The sequence below is a fragment of the Salarias fasciatus genome, chromosome 7 (assembly GCF_902148845.1).
Source record: "Salarias fasciatus chromosome 7, fSalaFa1.1, whole genome shotgun sequence".
NCBI lineage: Eukaryota > Metazoa > Chordata > Actinopteri > Blenniiformes > Blenniidae > Salarias > Salarias fasciatus.
The window spans coordinates 22,540,250-22,559,388 of record NC_043751.1 but is presented as its reverse complement, the minus strand read 5'-3'; the positions used below and the strand labels follow the sequence as shown (position 1 = coordinate 22,559,388).

The 19,139-nt window shown below is 42.2% G+C and overlaps 1 protein-coding gene across 2 annotated transcripts in view; it reads left to right on the top strand.

Moving 5' to 3' along the window:
• Positions 1 to 15,455, top strand: part of necab2 (N-terminal EF-hand calcium binding protein 2) — a 137,911-nt gene extending 122,456 nt beyond the window's left edge. For both annotated transcript variants that reach the window (XM_030096063.1, XM_030096062.1), the window contains 4 exons: positions 5,923 to 6,035; positions 12,787 to 12,864; positions 13,643 to 13,734; positions 15,331 to 15,455. In XM_030096063.1, coding sequence (XP_029951923.1) covers positions 5,923 to 6,035; positions 12,787 to 12,864; positions 13,643 to 13,734; positions 15,331 to 15,359 — 312 coding nt within the window. In that variant the 3' untranslated portion in view covers positions 15,360 to 15,455. The remainder of the gene's footprint in view (positions 1 to 5,922; positions 6,036 to 12,786; positions 12,865 to 13,642; positions 13,735 to 15,330) is intronic.
• Positions 15,456 to 19,139: the final 3,684 nt, after the last annotated feature.

The following is a 19,139-nucleotide window of genomic DNA, read 5'->3' as shown; positions in this document are numbered from 1 at the left end:
ATTTCCATTCCAGAGAGATTTTCAAGTGTTTTGAAAGCACAGTTTTAACCAGCAAACTTCTAGCAATGAAAGCATCTGTCTCCTGGCAGAATTAAATGAAATCCACCACAACAGCAGACATCACGCTAATCCTTAAGGTTCAATATGCTCTACTCTAAGTACGCAGACAGATGCAGACGGAGCCTTCTGTCTGTTCTTTGTTCATCACGTGTTTAATTTAGTTCCTCTTCAAGTAGACTGCAGTGTATGACAAGTGGAGTAATACCACTGATGACCTGTGGGGGCAGTGTTCAGCAGCATAACTCATGCCTGAACAGTGAGAGGAACATTGAACACAACATCAACCTGCGCTGCCCTTTAGTGGATGAATTGAACAACCACGATAGAATCTTACTGTAAAGGAGGCACGTCTGGGCCTTAAGAGAAGGTCGGTCATCTGTTCATACATCTTTTATACCACTTTATCCAGTTTAAGGCCACTGGGTGGTCGACCCAGTCCCGACTGAGAGCAGGACACACACTGAACGGGTGGGCCATTCCAGCACACAGAAACCCACATTTACCACAGTGCATTTTATAGTCTGTAATTAACCTAAAAAGACCCTATTGGAATGACTTTGTGTTTTAGCCTCAGTTTGTCTGCATCTCTGCCCTCACACCGGGTTCACACTGGATGCGTTCCGGCTGCGGAACGGACACCGCAGCTAATCCGTAGTCATTAGTCAATCCAGACAGAAGCGAGTCGGGTGCCAGAAGGAAACTCGATACGTGTTCCAAAATTAGTGATTTCAAAAATAAAATCTGTGTCGTATTTTTGCCTTAATATTCTATTTTTTTACTTCTTCTGGTAGAATACAGAAAAAACAACGTGATGTAGTCATGATACGCATCAGAAGAATGAACGGTTTTGTACTTCATCACTGCAGGAAAGTCAAATGACTCCAAAACTGGACAAAACTGCTCTGTGACCGGAGCAGCTCCGTGTTGCCAAATTGGGCGGGTTTCTGCCAAATAAAGCTTCTTTTTTGAACACGTTGGACGGGTTGATGAAATGATTGTTTATGGCGAGTTTTTTACTATACAAATACAGTTTTTTACGGTTTTAGCGTGCATTTTCAACCGAGATGGCGGTTTGGGCTGCTTTATATTGAGTTATACGGGTTTCATATCATTTGTGGGGGACAGCGACAGATCTGGCAACCTCCTCCAGCGGACTGCAGAGACACCGCAGGCGGTGTGAATCACAGTGCTGCGGTGATTCCAGACCGCAGCCGGAACGCATCCAGTGTGAACCCGGCGTTAGAGCTGCAGTTGTTGTGTTTAGTTTTTTGCTTACATTATCGAACATCCCCAAAAGCAATATATCTGCTATATAAAGACTATCTATATTCAAAACAAACTACATATTCATAGATTCTAAAATAACATCCTAAATGTCTCTCTTTTTTTTTTATCCAGTATTCACAGTCCTGCACTAACTTTGGTGAAAATTGGTTCAGTAGTTTATGTAATCCTGTTAAACAAACAAACAAATGAAACCTATACATATATTTGACACACATACACACCACACACTCCTATCTAGGGACATTTATTAGAAATACGGAGGAACATGGGTACACACAACCTGGAAGTGTTAACTTAAGTCTGTGATTAAGAGTTATGATTTACTGAGTGCAATGCAAAACCTATGCTGCTGTCAAATTCATTTTCATCCTGTTTTTTTTTTTTTTTTTTTTTAAACTCTACTCATGCACAGAACACAAAAGAGGTGAATGAATGGATATCAATTTAAAAACGTCAGTTCGCCTAACTGCAGCACCTGTAGAGTCAAAACCAGAGTATGGAAACTCGCCAAACCACGGGTATAAAATCACTGAGGATCTTTGCTTGTAACAACATCACCGTTCAGCAGCCGACTCACGCAGCAGCAATGATTCACTGGGTTTGAATACATGACAGCTGAGGTTCAATCTTTTTGTTAGTTGTCTGAGGATGAACAAAAGCAAAGCAGCAGAAAAACAACAGGTACATTTCTGATATTTTTATCCATTTTGAGTTTGATGAAACCTGATTATTTTCAGGTGAAGCGGTTTTTTTTGTTGAAGTGAGGAAAACCGGAGTTCCCAGAGTAAATCCAAACCTGAACACTGCAGGTCTCCTCATCAGTGTCTCCATCGTGAGTTTAATGCCAACACTGTCTCAGTCCACGTCCAACACAACTGAAAAATCCAGCAGAACCAGGTTTCTCTGGCAGCCTCGTCAGGTGGTGATGAACAAAGCCGATGACAGTCATTTCTCAGGTAGTGTTCCCACACAGCAAGTTGTGAGCGCATTCTCTGGAGAAAACCAAACCCTGACAAACATTCAGTCGGTGGTTTTGGTGAGGTCTCTGAACCCTTCTTCTTGGATGTCTGCATCCTTGATTTGATCCTAGAGCTTTTCAAACAGTCGCAGATTCAGTGAAATGAAGCAGCATGGGTCGAACCCTGGCTTTATTTTTCTCGCAGCTGCTTCGCAAACAGGAACTCAGAGTGCTCGGACTGTAGAGTTTTTCATTTCCTTTGCAGATAGAATTGCAGGAGGACCTTTCATGGCGACTCTTACTAACAGATAGTTAAGCACAAGTTTTCTTTGAAAAAATGCACATACGGCCAGCAAAATGACTCAAGAGCGCCACCTGTAAACTTAATAGAATGAAGCCCAGCATCACATTCAAATCAGGTGTTTAACTGTCACATTGTTTTAGCAAATAAAGGATATTTGCAAAAAGGATTAAGAGAAAATAAATGAAGTCATTTCTTAAATGCCTGATGTACATTTCCCCTCTAACTCAATCAAAATAACACAAAAACCACAAAGTAGCAGCAATCAGCCCCCAGAGCTGACTTTAAATTTCACTTCCACACATAAAATGAGGCTTTGGATTAATCTGCTCAGTCTGGGTTCTCAGATGTTAATGATTGATGTGTTTTTCCTGGACTGTTACCAGCATGGACTCGGCTTTGATGCCGACCATTAACACAGAGGTTAGAGCAAAAGAGAGTAAAGAGCCCGAGAGTTTGGAGGCTCCTGATTTATGGCGTCTGCAGGGCCGCGGAGTCAGAGGGGAGCAGATGTAATCGCAGCGATTCGCTCGGTGAAGCAGGATGGTTAATGGAGTGGTCGTGATTAGATTAACAGAGGCTGCCGGCCAATGTAGTGTTTCTAATTGAGTCGGCCGGGTGTCTTGTGTGTATTTTGTGGGTGTGCTCTGGCCGTCAGGCGGACTGCAGAGGGGGGGTTATAATTCTCTTTTATCCCAGGTATGGGTGCTTCATGCCCACTTATGCCCGTGCAATCATTGGCTCGTAAATCACGCAGACACACACACACATAACGCACATGTTTACCGAGCAGCAGCCAGGTGTTCACTCAAGCAGCTCAGTTTTGCAGCGGAGCCGCGGCCTCATGACAGTAATTTTAGTTAATGGCAGCCCATAAGCAGCGATGTCAAGAGATAAACAGTCATTACATGCCAATAAAACAGACAATCAAAGCAGTGGAAGCATCCGAACACACAAATGCAGATGTTTTCTACTTGACTTGTGCTTATAAACCAGAGCTGTAGCTAATATGTGCTAAATGGAGCGTGCTTCTCTCAGGACGTTTGATATTGAGCTATTTCCAGTTATTCAACGCTCGTGCAATCTGATATTTAATATCCTGAAAGGAGCAATAATGGTTCCTAAAACAGTCACGAATGTTTCTTTTTTTACATTAAGCTAACACAGCAGCCTCATGGTTTCTTCAGTGCAAAACAACAAATTCCACTTTTGTTAATGTGCGGCGTTCACTCAGCGCACGCCTTTGTTGTGTATTGTCACCAAACAGATGGCGGATGTCACACGACTCGTGGAAGGAAATCATGAAGAAGATATACAGTGATACCAACAGTGTCACACAGATTTTACTCTCAATAATACTCTTTAAATAACTGTAGCGTTTGGTGTAATAAATTCGTCACTCAACTGTTTCTCTTGCTGGAAATGTTGCAATCTGCTCGCAATAAATATTGCATTGTGGGAGGAGCAGCTGTTGGAAGAGAAACGCCACGCTGTGCTGGTTGAAAACTATTGAAAATTCTGACATGCATGCATGTCAGGGTTGCAAAAGAATTTCTTTTCAGAGTGATTTGTCAAGTCAAGCCTACACATTCCCTCCTGATCAAGCCTCCAGTTTCTCTTGGATCAAGTGGTGGATTTTACTGACAGACCTGACAGACTAGCGTCTCTATAAATACTACGTTAAAAAGCCCCAAAATCGACTGCATGGGTATACATTTTTCTTTATGTCACAGAGGGAGTGTGTGGGCGTGTGGTGTGACCACAGCTGAGGTGAAAGCTGGTGTAACTGCACATATGTAAGTGTGAGTGTGAAATGCACATGGTGAAGTCTGAACAAGACTCTGCAGGAGTTATCTAGGTCATAGTGGATTAATTTTTAATTGTACTGTAGAGAGAGTAGCACATGAGGATAGCTGCAGTTAAATCCATCTGATAAAGGCAGACTCACAGGGGCAGGAAGCGTTCTGTTTTTCACGCTAGATGTTGGATTTGGACTGATAACTTGGTGATAATAATCCATATGTCCCAATTGTTGGCCATTAAACGCACTCAGGGTGCAGAATATCAGGTCAGCGTGCAATATGCAATCGTGATTTTGTGATAATACGATTGCAAATATGTAGATGATGTTCATGTGTGTTCTGAGTTCTTCGACCTCAAGTCGACCACAGCAGTAGACCAGAGCGGGTTGTTGCCTTTCTTTTGGTGTTTCTGTCAATTTTTACTTGTTTTTTTTTTTGTGTGTGTGTTTGTCCTCTTGACTTCTGTATGAAATTATTAGAGTTATCAAGCTTTTTCTTATTTGGAATTACTGAATAGTTTTTCAAATTCATGCGATTTCTCACATTTTTCTTTCATAAATAATTGTGTCATTTTAAGTTGCAGAGCATGAATTCACACTGCACAAAAACCTCATTTATCGCAGCTTCAGTCTTTTATTTAGCCCAATACTTATTTATTTATTTAAATGTATAATTTCCACTTGTATGCATTTTCATACACTTGCATGCATGCAATATTTTTTTTCTTTGATTTATTGAGCAATTCTACATTTGTAATACTTGCTGCTCTCAAGTATTGATGGGTCTACCTGTTAAAATAAACATGAAATAAGTAAAACATCTATTTTGAAGGACCTGTTTACTCTCGCATATGAAAACTGTGCATTCAAGGCGGCCTGGCTCCAGTATCCCCCATAGCTCCCATCTAAACATTTCCATATGCTTTAGGAGATTATGAGCACTGCTTTCTACTGCGGTAGACAGAGACTATATGAGGCCAGAGCGTCACGCCTTCCCATCGCAATTTAGTATCCGAGAAATCGCTTGTAGCTACAGTAGATGCATAACACTTAAGCCACTGACGAAGAAAGGATTTGCATTCGATTAAAACGCTTCTGGTAACTGCATGTGCTTTCGTAATCTTCTAATTAGCATCAACCGAATGCTGCATCCACACCATTTATATAAATATATAGGAGTGTGGCTGCAGGGGCAGCATGCTCATTGATTCACATGCATTGATGGAGGAGGTGCACTATAGAAATTAATGTACATAATGTTGAAATGAAGCTTTGGTTGAAAAACATTTAAAAATCTTTAACTTTTCCTGGAAACACAAACCTCTCCTGGTCCTGGATCACACTGTTTCGATACGCCAGCAATCCTGAAATGAATGAATATGGCATGATGAAGCTCTGCAGGAAGCCTGATAATGAGCTGCTCATTATAAACTTAAAGCACTCTGGCCTCGAGAGGTATCAAAGGTCGGTTGACCTCTGACCTCCTTGTGTCTCTCTTCTCTCTTCCTTTCGCAGTCCTTGCTGCTGATTCGTCAGGAGATGGTGGTTTCCCAGAAGAAGCTCGGCGACTTCTGCGAGGCTCTGAAGCAGTACCTGAAGAACGTCTCGGCTCAGAGAGACTGCTTCCAGTGAGTCTCACTCAGGCTCCGCACACCGCCGCGCTCCCGCCATGTTCATTGTGAATATTTAATGTTTTCCATTTTCGGTGTCGGGACCTTGTTGCTTTTCTCGCTTTATCACCAGCCACCTCTGATATTCCGGTGTTGGATTGCGACAGTGTTTTTACAGGCTTCCTGCTCGTGTACCCAGGAAAAGGTGCAGTTCAGCTCTGAGTGGGTATTTCATCATTATCTTTCTGAAACCCAAAAAAGCTGCTGCAACTCCCAGGTGGTCTGGATCAGTGAAATGCTAATACTCTGCTGCATACCCGCTGCATGTGATATCGTACCTGTAATATATTCCGATACACACATGCTGTAGCTATTACACAGCCCTCGTGCCTCCCGCTCGGAGCCGCAGGGAGGGGGCTCTGAAACAGCGTAATATCTGGAAAGATTTCTCCAGCTCCAAGATTCAGTATGCAGTATGCACAAGTCCAGTTTGGTGTTTCCGTGCGTGCCCTTGACAGGACTTTAAGGCTCTGGCTCTTGTACGCTACTTTAGTTTGTGTTGTGTTTATTTTAACACCGCTGTCAGCAGTTTATACCAAGGTAAAGGCTCTGCAGTGAGACCAGACACAGGAGCTCGTACACACAACTACATTAGTAAAACATGCATAATAGTTGAAGGTTTGGAGTGTAATATAATGAGAATCACACTAAAGATCGATTCATTCTTGTTTGAGAAGACATGAGATGAACTGGTGAGGATCCCAGATCTCTGTAGCCGGGAGTGTGATCGCTTCGACGCAGTGAGACCAGAAAAAGCAGGTGGAAAACACATTGTTACACAATCCATGCTGCATTGCACATATTTTGATTGAAAAGATATAAGAAAGGTTGTGCTAACAAAATGCTTATCCAAGTGATTGAAAGAAAGTGCAAACATACTGTACATGACCTTGTTTTAGAAATTCAACAGTACTGTTAGGACTGGACATGGCCGTAAGACGTCTGCCTGGTTCCCACGCCATTGCTTCAAAGCCTAAAGTTTAGTTTCTTTTTTCTTTGTTCGCTGCCCTTCACTGGTTCCATGAGCAAAAAGATGCTAAAACATCTCTGTGTGGCTGAGATGATGCAGTGCAGAGTGAAATTCATCCTCCTCCTGTTACTAGAATCACCCTCTGATCAGGTGAAATGCAGCCATGTGAGCCTAAAAAAGTTATTTGATCTCTAGAAAAGTATCGATCACCGTAGCCTCAAAGCTGCATTGTGTCAGAAAAAGACAAATAGCTCCCATCTCACTGCAGAGGACTCCCACTTTGCTGGATTTTTGCTCATGTTTGGCTTTAAAACGCTGAACTGTAGCTCAGTACCAATATGGACGCAGTGAAAACTCATCAACTGCAATTCTATTAGTAATAACTGTGTAAATATCTACAAATTTGATAAGTGTGGATAAATGCTTCATTCGGTGCACCGGTGTACTGATCATCCACATTATCTCAGAAATATAAAGAACTGAGACTGAGATTCTGCTTAATGAAGTTTTACTTGCCACAATTTCTTCATTACAACAGATGTGAGGCACGTTATCCTCCGTAACCCTCAGAGGGCTCAATGGAATATGGAGATAAGCACAGTTCCTCAAAAACCAGCCTGTGTGAAGGAAGAAAAAAGGAGAAAGACCGCCAAAGAGGTGTGTGAGCTCTGTGATTGAGCTACAAAGAAGCTTCCTCAGTCTGTTGGAAGCTTTTTTTCCCACAGTCATATTAAAGCTTATTTTGAAGATTACAGTCTTTCAGTTGTAGAGGTTTCTTTCTTTTTTTTTCTTTTTTTTCTACTGGATGCTGCCTTCAAAGGCTTGTAAGAGCGGAAAAGGGATGAAATGTTGAGGAAAAATTGAAATGTGGAAAAACTACTGGCATTAACCACTGCAGCTGATGATGCATTATTCCTTACATCCCTCTGTAGCATTATTATTATAAGAACACAAGTTTGTTAGATGTTTTTCCAGATTTGGTTTCTTTTTTTCTAATCACACACTCAAAAACCTCAACTACAAAACAAACACACAAAAACAAGTCAGTAAACTGCACAATAAACATAGTGTTCACCATTTGGTCTGCCCTTACTCTCTATTGTACCTCATAGACTCAGTTTGTTTGTATAATGTTTAATAAGTCTATCAGAGTGTGTGAAACTGAACAAAATAACATTGTGTTTCACACATTTTCTTACTTTGAGGAGACGCGATGAGGATAATTCATTTATTCACAGTGAAACATGTTAAAAAGCATCATTTTGACCAAAATCTTGCATATTTTGTCATTTAGCAGTTGAAAGGTCTGAAAATATATAGATTTCTGTGAAAGATTGGAAACTCAGTCACTCACATTTGAACTTATTGTCAATTTTAAAGTTATCAATCGGCCCCAAACACACGTTTTGGGAAAGAATGAAAGAAATCTCACAATTTTAGGTTTGAATCCTCCTCCTAAGCTGAATTTAGTTCACTGAATTTATGGACGTCCCAATAGAGTTGTGGCAGTAGTGTCAATCTTTTAATAAACCCGGGGCCTCTGGGGAGCGGCTGTTTTGGGACAAATAATTTACTAAAATCATTAAGCTGCGAGATGTTGAGAACTGGAACGGGCCGAAGGTTGTGCAGTGTTGTTTTTCATTGTTTTGTGCAGAGCCCTATTGTGTCCGGCTCACACTGGTACTGAAAAGTTTCTCACACTCGGTTCTCGTGGGAAAAGCTACGCTGAGAAACTTAAAATTGGATGTGATGACCTTCGAAAAGCACTGTTGTTTAAAAGTCCCCTCAGCTCCCACGGTCAATTATGGGTTGAGGTGTTCAAGAGTGAATGAAAAAAGTGTTCAAGTCACCCTTTGTCAAGTTTCCACTGCGTGTGTGTGTGTGTGTGTGTGTGTGTGTGTGTGTGTGTGTGTGTATGTGTGTGGGAAACACATTTTAACATTAACATTTCATTGTTCATCTTTATGTATAATTAATCCCTACGTGATAATTGTCTACAGACTGGCTGGTTTGAATTGAAACTGCTGTTATTTCTGTAACGGCGTAAACGCCGCTGTTTTGGTGTTCTTCCAGTCCCCATTTCTGTTGCATCCTAATAATATGAAACATCTTCACTGCATACACTGATCTACCTGCATGTGATGTCTGGTTTGAACCGATAGATATGTAGGTACTTCTTTTAATCCCGAGGGAAATTCAGCAAGTCTTATTCAGAATACGTATTTTTCTAATCAACATATTGTGTCGTAGACACTGTTCAATAATGTATAGACAATCTTTAAGGGGGATTAAAGAAATGTGAGAAAATTGATTGTACGTCATCTAAAGGACGGACTTTATGCCTGCTGCACTCTGTGATCTGCGGCTGTCCCAGATGAAAGATAACAATCGTGAGAGAATCCTGGTGATCTCCTTGGTCTTGGCTCTATCGGTGGTCCTGTGTCGTGTGAGTATTGTCAGGGTCTTTCCACCAAAGACAACCTGGATGATAGCGCAAATTGCGCTATGCAATGTTTGACAACTTGCTGTCCAAAGCTGCTGTGCTGTGGGGCGACAGTGTGTTGGTCTCGTGCTGGTGCTGTTCCCATGGTCTAATGTTAAATCAAAGATCCACAAAATCATCTGTTTTAGCAGTGCTAACCCACAGGTGCAGAGTGCATGAGGAGTTTTGGCCATTATCTCCTTGTTGGCAGGTTTTGCTTTGAGTTTTTTAAGCCTTTGTGCATTTTCTGACACGATTTTATTACAAGGCCTCAGCCTGTGCAAACGGCAGCAACAACTTTTGCTCAGGAAGTCTCACCTGCGTCACTCTGCTCCTGGAGGACAAAAACAATTAACCATGGTCAGTAAATGTCACACAGCGCTTGACTTTTACAGGTTTTTAGCACCAGTGTTTATAGCGAGCGTGGTTTGTTGATAGCGGAGTCCTCCTCATTACCTGAGAACAGACAGTCCTCCTCATCTTCACTCCTCTCTTCTCTGTTTGATCGTTCAGAAACCAACTGTAATAATACGAGGTTTGCTCCGTCTCTGACTTCCCCGCTCATTATTTCTTAGGATGTGCGTGTGCTTATGAGCACAAACACTTCATTACATCCTCCAGCAGAGCTCAGAAAACTCCAGTCCCTCTCTTATGAAGCTGGGCTGTTGAAGCTGCTGTCCTCGCAGTGCCCTCTACAGGTCCACACTGGAACTACACTGACTCACCTTGTACATAAGAGCCATGACAATTAAAGTGGCAAAAATTACCCTTAAAATTCTGCCTGTACAGCCTTTTTCCAGCCAAACTAATGTATTTTTCATATCATATTTTAATTTTTCAAGCTCAGATTTGAGCCACGTTCAACACATCTTTGTAAGCTCAGTCATTTCAAGCAGTTTTAGGTTAGAAAGTGCAGTTAGTTACACATAGAGAACCTTTAATATAACAATAAAATAAGAATACTTGCTTCTGGTATTCCATGTGTGGACTGTAAAGTAGACCAGAACATTTTTATAGATTAAAAACACAAGTAAAAAAAAAAAAATTTCCTCCACTGGTTTGGCTCATTTCTTGGTATGATGGATGGATGTTTTAAAGTTAGACAGAGACAAACGCTAGATTGAGTCAGAGGCCGGTTCCAGTCGAGTAAATCTGCTGGAAATAAATGTAAGTCAATATAATGTCCCAGAGGAAATGTATCAGGCGGTCTGAACCATGGAAATTGGGCCTTTAAAAATTGAAATCCTTAAGAGTGGGAATGAAAACTGTTTGTGATAAGAGGTGCCCCAAACAGGCATAAATGGAAGTCTAATTTCATGCCGAAACAAGTGAAGAAATTGCGCGGTACGGCCTGATTTGCATTAAACACAACCCCAGCTGCTCCACCTCAGAGCCAGAAAATTACCACACGGGGGGAAGAGCAAATAATAGACGCAAGAAATGTTTTTTAACCACGCTAAATTGGAAATCTTTGTCTGCTCTCATTTCCACTCTAAACATAGTTGCAGACCAGCTGCATTGGTCAGAAAACACATTTTCAGCCTCATTAAAAAATAAAAAAAACAACCTCTCAATGCGTCATGATCTTACCAGCTCTTTCCAATTTACCCGTGTTGCACTTAAATGCAGCCCTCTCCAGGAAAATTGAGTGACACCATTAGGTCAACAATTTCCAAAGTTCCCATGTGGGTTATTTGCAGCGCCTTGTTGAAAATGCACTTCAGCACGTTCATGCACCTCTCCAGGCAATAAGGTGAAGCCTCAGTTCATTACTGATCTGTGCACCTTATAAACCGCCTCAATAACATCCACCATTCACTCTGACCCGGTCACTCACTCTTCCGTTTTATCATTACAAGTTGCATAAGTCTTTCCCCCTCCCTCGCGACGGTGGGAACAACTGCGACATGAAGCTGCAGGAAAGGGATGTTTATGGACAATCATTTTCCTGGCTGACTAAACAGTATGAAAAGTAATCTAATACCTCGAAGGCAGTAGCTGAAGTGCGGAATTAGGAGCCCTTCAATCACAATTCTCAACAGTCATGTTAGATTTTGAATGCTTCTGAAGTACAAGACTCTGAGCTCTGGATGTTAGCGGTTTGCCTACTCAGGTTAAATGTATTTCAGTAAATTTCTGAACCCCTAACCTTCAACAACAGCAGCAGCAGCAGATCTTGTGAGGTCTTTGTCGCGCTGAAAGGCATAATCTTCTCTGAATGTGCAGATTAAAGTGTCTCTGGGTAAATGATATCTTTGCATGCAAGTTAACATGCAAGTGCTTGGATTGAATGTAAAGTGGTTCTATGCCTTCTTTCTGACACCTTGCTGTCATCTGTCATCTGATTAAACAGTGGCTTTACTGCTCCTACTTCCAAGCAAGCTGTTTTAAAACTGTGTTCTGCTGCAGCACTGATACCTCATACTGATTATCACGTGTTCGTTTAAAACACGGGAGGATTGATGGACTTCAGAAAATGTGAAAATGCTTGTTTATGGGTATGTTTGTTTTTCCCATGTATAAAAATAAGATGCTGCTGTTATTGTGGTGAGAGGCATTTTTTCAGCTGGCCCATCACAACTTTTATTTGTGGACTTTATTATCAGATATTTTCTGTCTTGTGCCTCATATTTCAACTTTATTCCCAGATTTATTTGCTGTAATGCTCCGATATATTGAACAAACTCCACATTTCTTGTATCGTTTTTCAACAGATGGTGCAGACAGAACTCGGAGCATGTAAACCGAAATTTTTGAGGATTGAATGACAACTGTTTGTACCTGATCCTGCTCATATAAATAACTTGCATAATGCATTAAACGTGAAATTGCAATTTATTTGCATGGATGTGCAGGATTTATGCAGGATTTCAGTGAATAACAGGTTTAACTATCTAGTATTTCAAGCACTTATTAAGGCGGACATCTAACCGAATAATGGCACACATCCCGACTGCAAGACGCAGCTTCCTGAGATGTGAACTGTTCTCTTGTGTCTGCTGCCAGGTTTTATGTCCCTAAACTGTTTTCTCTCTTTTCTGTCTCCAACCTTCATCCCTCTCATGCTCCATCTTCTTAACTTCCCTCCAACACTGCTATTTTTATTCCATCTGGTCCCCTCGTCTATCATCAATCCATTGTGCAACATGCATCTCTGCCTCCGTCTGCGATCCCCGTCACACGCTGCCTCACCCCCCTCGCCCCCGCCACTTCTTGCCCTCCTTTTTCATCCCTCTCCTCCGCCTCCTCGGCTCCAGTGTGACCGCGGTGCGCCTGCCGGATGGTTTGTCCTTCGTCGTCTACGAATTCTGGGATGGAGAGGAGGAGTGGAAGAGGTGGGTTTTCAGCTGTGGTTCAAGCATTTTTTTTTTCCCCCCAATGATTTCACGAAGATTAAGAGCATTTTTCCTGACTTTGCTCATTTGGAGACTGATTAAAAGACAGAATGAGGTAATGCTGATTAAGGCCCGCTGCTGCGACATGATTCACGCTCGGCGCCGATCCACTTTAAAAGTATTGAAAGTCATTTCCAAGTGAGGACATTCATATTGTTTGTGAAAATGCATTTGAGTCAGCACAGTGGCTCCCCTGAAAGTGTTTTTGGAGCTGAACGTGCTGCTCATCCTCCGCTCCTGCTCCCATTGATCGGTGATTGTCAAATAAAGAGAGCGCTCACTTTTATTCCATTACTGTCATCTGGGAAAGGAGGGGGGGGGGGGTTTCTCCTTCTGCGGCCATTCTTTCAGCTTGGAGTTGCTGAAGCACTCCAGTTACGTCAGGTCATCATGATTTAGCGGCGGTGCCGGGCACGGCGAGCGGCTGCTGATGCAGCTGCCTGCTGATCTCGGTTTCTGCTCCGCTGCTCACAGCATCTCTCTGCCATTAATATTTCAACTCTTACAGTAAAGGCTAAGGGCCGCGCTAAGCGGTTTGAGGCCGTGCATGCTTTTATGGGCGACTGTGCAGGGATGTGTGCATATAGCACACGTGTGTGTGTGTGTGTGTGTGTGTGTGTGTGTGTGTGTGTGTGTGTGTGTGTGTGTGTGTGTGTGTGTGTGTGTGTGTGTGTGTGTGTGTGTTTGCGTGCTCTCTTACCCTCTCCTCTGCTTCCAGGCACCTCCAGTCGGCCCCCAACAAAGCCTTTCAGCATGTGAAGGTGGATACACTGTGCCAGCCGGAGGCCGTGTCTTCTGTAGCCGTGCCAGGTCAGTGGGGGGAGAAAAAAAAAAAACACCATCCGCACCATCTCTTCACAATTCATTTATGTTGCTCAAATAAGATTTTTCCTCATTTAAACTCGTTGCTTTTAATTTAATTGAAAAAAAAAAACAGTGTTTTGTTCTTTCACCAAATAGTTTTGACTTAAGTTCTAGATGTATTTGAAGAAAGATGCTTAGTTGAATTTTCATAGTTGATTCATAGTTGACATTTTATCTCGGTAACTTGGAGGAAATCTTGACACTGAAATATTAGAGAGTGTAGAAACAAGAACAACAAAACAATGAGACCAATGCTAAGCAGGGAAACGTGATGACACAACCCTCATGAGTCAACGTGTCTAAAGGGGACTCACACTGAGAAGAGATTAGTTTCAAACGTTTTAGTCATCACACTTAACTCCTGCTAGAAGAACTCGTCCTCCAGGATGCTGCTGATCATCACTGTGCAGCGTCTGAGTCATTAGGATCTGCTTCAGGCTGTTGTTCTGGAATAAACGGTATTTTTCAGCCTCATGTTGTGTAATCTTTCCAGAAGCTTGTTATTACAGTGATTATATGAGAGTATTATTTAATATTTTTCTCCTTATTGACTTTTTGGTATTTTTAATTTCTTTTTTTCTACTCAATTTCCACGACACTGTTGCACTGCCCCTTTAATTGCCCTGTGGGGACCAAAAAAGTTTCATGAAATCGAACATATGAATTATTAATAATTAGGCTTTCCATATATGTCTTGGTTTTGTGTGCATGTGACGCTATGAATGAATTTTATTGATACGCCAGGTTTTTCTCAGACATCTCAAACCTCTGGACGGCTGGAAGTCAAATGCAAGAGTCCACTTCAGAGTCGCCAAAATGTTTCCAGTGAAGCCAAACACCGGCGGACACGCCCACTTCCAGCAACATTAAGAAGCAGCAGCCTCCGTTCTGCAAAGCGTGTTATTATGAATTTATTTCTCATGTGCAAATTTGAAGATTATTTATGTAACCATGGTTCTCCGAGAGACCTCAGAGTAGGAACGGAACTGGAAGCGAGAGTGCTACGAAAACGCGTCGTTTTTGGTTTTTTGATTTCAGAAAAATTTCGCATTTACCCACCAAAGTTTTTCATTTTCAATTAAAAGTGTCGTATAAACGGCGCCCTGCTTCCTCTCAGTGTCAGCTCAAAGACAGGACAAACACAGTGCAGAACATCAGACAGAACCCAAAAAGAAAATGAAGACATGGTACTCAGTTTCAGATCATCCTGAGGAGTGACTAGCGTTTTGTCATTTTTTAAAATCTCCGAGGCATTCATAAGCAAAGCGAGCTGGCACTGGAAGTGGCAGCGTTTAAAGAAAGTGAGGCGAGTGGAGCCGACGTTTGGCCGACTGCCACTCCTGTCGTCTGACGCTCACTTTTCATCCGTCGCTCTGCGTTTCCCTGGTTCTCCTCTGTGGCACTCCGTCTCCGACCCGCCACACTCCTCCGTCTGCTTCCTCTCATTTCGCCACACGTTGTTTTGCTTCAGGACTCATTTTCTTTGAGCTCTCTCCCTCTCACTTATCCGTCCTTGTCTTCTCTCTCTCTCTCTCTCTGCAGCCGCCTGGTGCAGTGTGAACAGGGACTGAGCATGAAGATATTCAACTACACGCCAAGACTCCCGGACACTCCCCACTTGGTCTTTAACCCCTCCCTCCTCCTCTTAATCCTCGTCCCTTTGCGTCCCACCTGCTGCCCCCCCCCCCCCCGCCCCCCCTTTTACCCCCCACATCCCTCAACTCTTTTTGTAAGTACATGTTTACATAGTGCAAATGAATGGTGTCAACTGCGGTGAAAACTGAACAAACAGTGCATTTTACAGCCTGAGATTTCCAGATTTAACCCGTTTTGCATCTCACCACCTGGTAGTTTGCTGGATTAGGTTTTTTTTGGGGGTAACTTCATGTTTCTGTTTCAAGTAGCTTCGAGCCACTTTAAGGTGGAGTCTGTCATGTAGCAAGGACCCCCGAGGTTGAGTTCTTCATGTAGCAGTTACTATTTCTGGGTAGTCCATTTAGAAATGAAGCTTTTTTTTTTCCCCCACACACACACACACACATTATGGTTGCATTAGCACAGGTGGCTCGTCTGTGTAGCATCCGTGGAAGAATTGCAGGAGTATTCTGTCTGTCTGTGACCACATTACTCTCACACCAGCCATTCTGAGCATCACTCAGACACGTGATGAGAAAACCAGGACTACCTGCACGCCCAGTGTTCACATGATCTTGCAATCTCAGGAAAACGGAAAGGTAGGGCTCGGACCATGACCTCGCAGGCCCATGAGCTTTTTAAAGTACTGAACTGGGATTTAAATGGAAAAAAAAAGTGAATATCTTGCAAGTAATGAATGAATCAGAATTGTGTAGCTTTAGCTTCTCTCAGCTAATCCAAGCCATGCTTGCTGGCTGACTTATTAAAAACACTAACATTTGATGAACATTACCTCAAAAATAGAAATCTTAAAGCCTGTAGAACACAATTTAGCATAATTGAAGATATCGATGGTTTAAGGTTTGTTAAAATACATCAGTAGATTTTATTTTGTTCGGTTTGTTGGTGTTTTTTTGGCGGGAAACAACTTTACCAGACAGGACAGACTGAATAACGAGAGTCTCTGTGAACTTGTTGACCACTTTCAGCTTTTTCTTGTTTCTTAAATCTTAAGCATAATAGGTTAGCTACAGCTTCAGAACCCAATTTTATTTAGTTTTTTTTAAATCCCATTTTTTTGCAGGATATTGCCATGTGGTGATCAGGGTGAGACCGACTTGAAAAAGTCACAGATGCCAAAAAATACAACGGCTTCAAATGACTTTAAGTGAATTTATCGACTCGCACAATTAGCATTGAGGACTCGACTTCACTTTGACTGATTATCCTGCTTCTATTACACCTGCATCACCAAGCAAGAGCCAATAACACAAGAGTCATTTCTAAGCAGTTTGCACTATAAAACCGGGGTTACAGTCTTAACTTTACTCATAAGAGTTAAGAATGTCCTTGTTCACGATCATCAGATGCATTTGTTTACTACGATCTCTGGGTGTCAGCTTGTTTACTTTCCTCGCCACAAGTACAGATCCTGCAAACACGTCGGCTGCTGTGAGAGTAATGTCTGGAAAGTGTTGGGGTTTTTTTTCCAACATTATCTGAATGTTCAAATCTCTGTGGAGCAAGACATGCATGAAAACTATTTAAAAAAAACACGGTGTAACCAGCCAGTAGAGGTGGGCCGGTAGAAGTCAGCCTTCACAAAGACTTGTTCACTCACTCGTGCGTTCTCCGTTTAGTTTAGTTTTTTTTTTTTTCCCCCCCAGCATTTCGGGGTTTAGAGTTGAATCCCTCAAAAGTAAAGTGTCAGTGTTGCTTCACACTCCAGGCGAACAGATGGTTCTGATTTCTGACTCGTCCACTACCCCGAGAAAGAAGAGCAGAGACACACAGGCGGCGCCTCACTGTTCTCCATGCAGCCAAACTCGGTTCAATTTTTGCCTTCGGTTTGTGTATTGATGATGAGTAGCTGATATTAGCTGTGTGAGTCTAGTAGAGATTGTACATAAGAAAACGTTGTTCTATTACGATTATATTTGTATTTGACATCTTTTAGTGCTATGGTGCCGTTTTGGTTTTTTTTTGTTTGTTTTGTTTTTTCTCCCCTCAGTAGAAAGTGGCAGAAGTTTTTGAGAGTTGCTGCATCTTCTCGAATCGAAACAGCTGAAACAGACACGCCGACCTGAAAGACACTGAATATAAAGCCTTAAACATCACCACACGTTCGAGGAGGTTCAAAAGATAGAAACGACTTTCTTTTTCTACGTTCCCACTAAGCAGGGAATTTCCCACTCTCTCGGTAAACTGCATGACGTCTCTGTGTTGCATTCACACAACAGCAGACTTGTTGGGCTCTCAACATTTCACTGAAAGAATAACTAACTTCTAACTAGGTCGTCACAACACTTTATATTGTAGCAGATTAAAAAAAAAAAAAAATCACTCACCTCAGTCAGTAATGTTACCGCTATCGATCCCACCTCAAAGTGCAGAAAACGACATCATTTTCAATATTAGTGCAAATGAACGATGTTAGAAGGGAAACGCAAGATGCATTATAGCAAATGTATTGAAGCAAAGGATAAACACACATAAAAGCAAGCTGATGACCATCCCAAATTAAATTCATCAAGTGAATAAATGTGGTCACTTATCAACTAGTTGCCTTTGAAATAAACAAGCCCAAAACGTCCCGAAAATCTAAACACATGGAGGTATTTTCTTGGTTTTGTTGCACTTTCCTGGCAGCTTTTCTGGCAGTTTATCTGACCCCTTCACTCCTTCACCCTGGGGGGTCAAATTCAGGTTAAAAATGTAAAATCCTCCTGATGCCTCATGAACCTCAGCCGCCACTGAAACCCACCACTGTAAAACAATCAGACTCAGAAAGCACAATGTAAAAAAAAAAAAACAACAAGTGAATATTGTGACTTAAAGATATAGTATATTAGAGGTTGATGAATATGATGAGAGTATTTAGAGGTAAATATATATATAGTGTCATTGTTTGTCAGGTTGAAGACTTGTTGATGAGTCACTTCTACTTTAGATACTTTGAAAGGTGCCATCTTTGCCATCCACCTCACTGTTGTTCCCTCTTTTCGTCTGAACGACGTCTGCCTGTTCTGTGGTAGCAGCGGGTGGGGACGGAGCTACGTCCACGGTAATGTTGATCCAGCGACGCCACCTCGCGTTTAGGGCGCCGGGCTGCACCGAGCAGGGCGGGACTGTGTCCAGTATTAACTGCGTATGAACAGAAGTGCGTTTCACCGATGGTCTGGTTTAAAGGTGTCCTTTGTTTGATACACTCGTTTCCTTCTTCTGACTGACAGTAGGACGTGTCATAAGAAAGATTTGCTTTCCATGTGTTTTATGAAGAAGAATAAATGCTTTGGTGAAGAGTTTTTTGAGTAAAGAAAGCCGCTGCAGAGGGAGAAGACAGCCTGGTGGACTGAACTAAATCTAACTATCGTCACATGAGTGGCAGGTCGGATCGGAGGGGTCACACCGTGATCCGACAACAACCAGGTGCAAATGCAATCCACGTAACCTGAAAGGTTACCTTAAGCTCCCATCTGAACCAACCACGACAACTCAATTTATAAACAATCCAGCTGTCAAACACTGTGGATTGATTGTATTTCACCGGTGGCTCAGTCTGTACAGTGGATTGACTTCCTGCTGCAACGTTCTGGGTTTGATTCCCCCATTTCACACTGTCCTTGTGTCGATTCTTGAGCAAGAAAATCAGCTCTACGCTGTTTAGACTGTCATAAAAAGCCAGACTTGAGCCACTTTCCCTGTGGTGTGAAGGG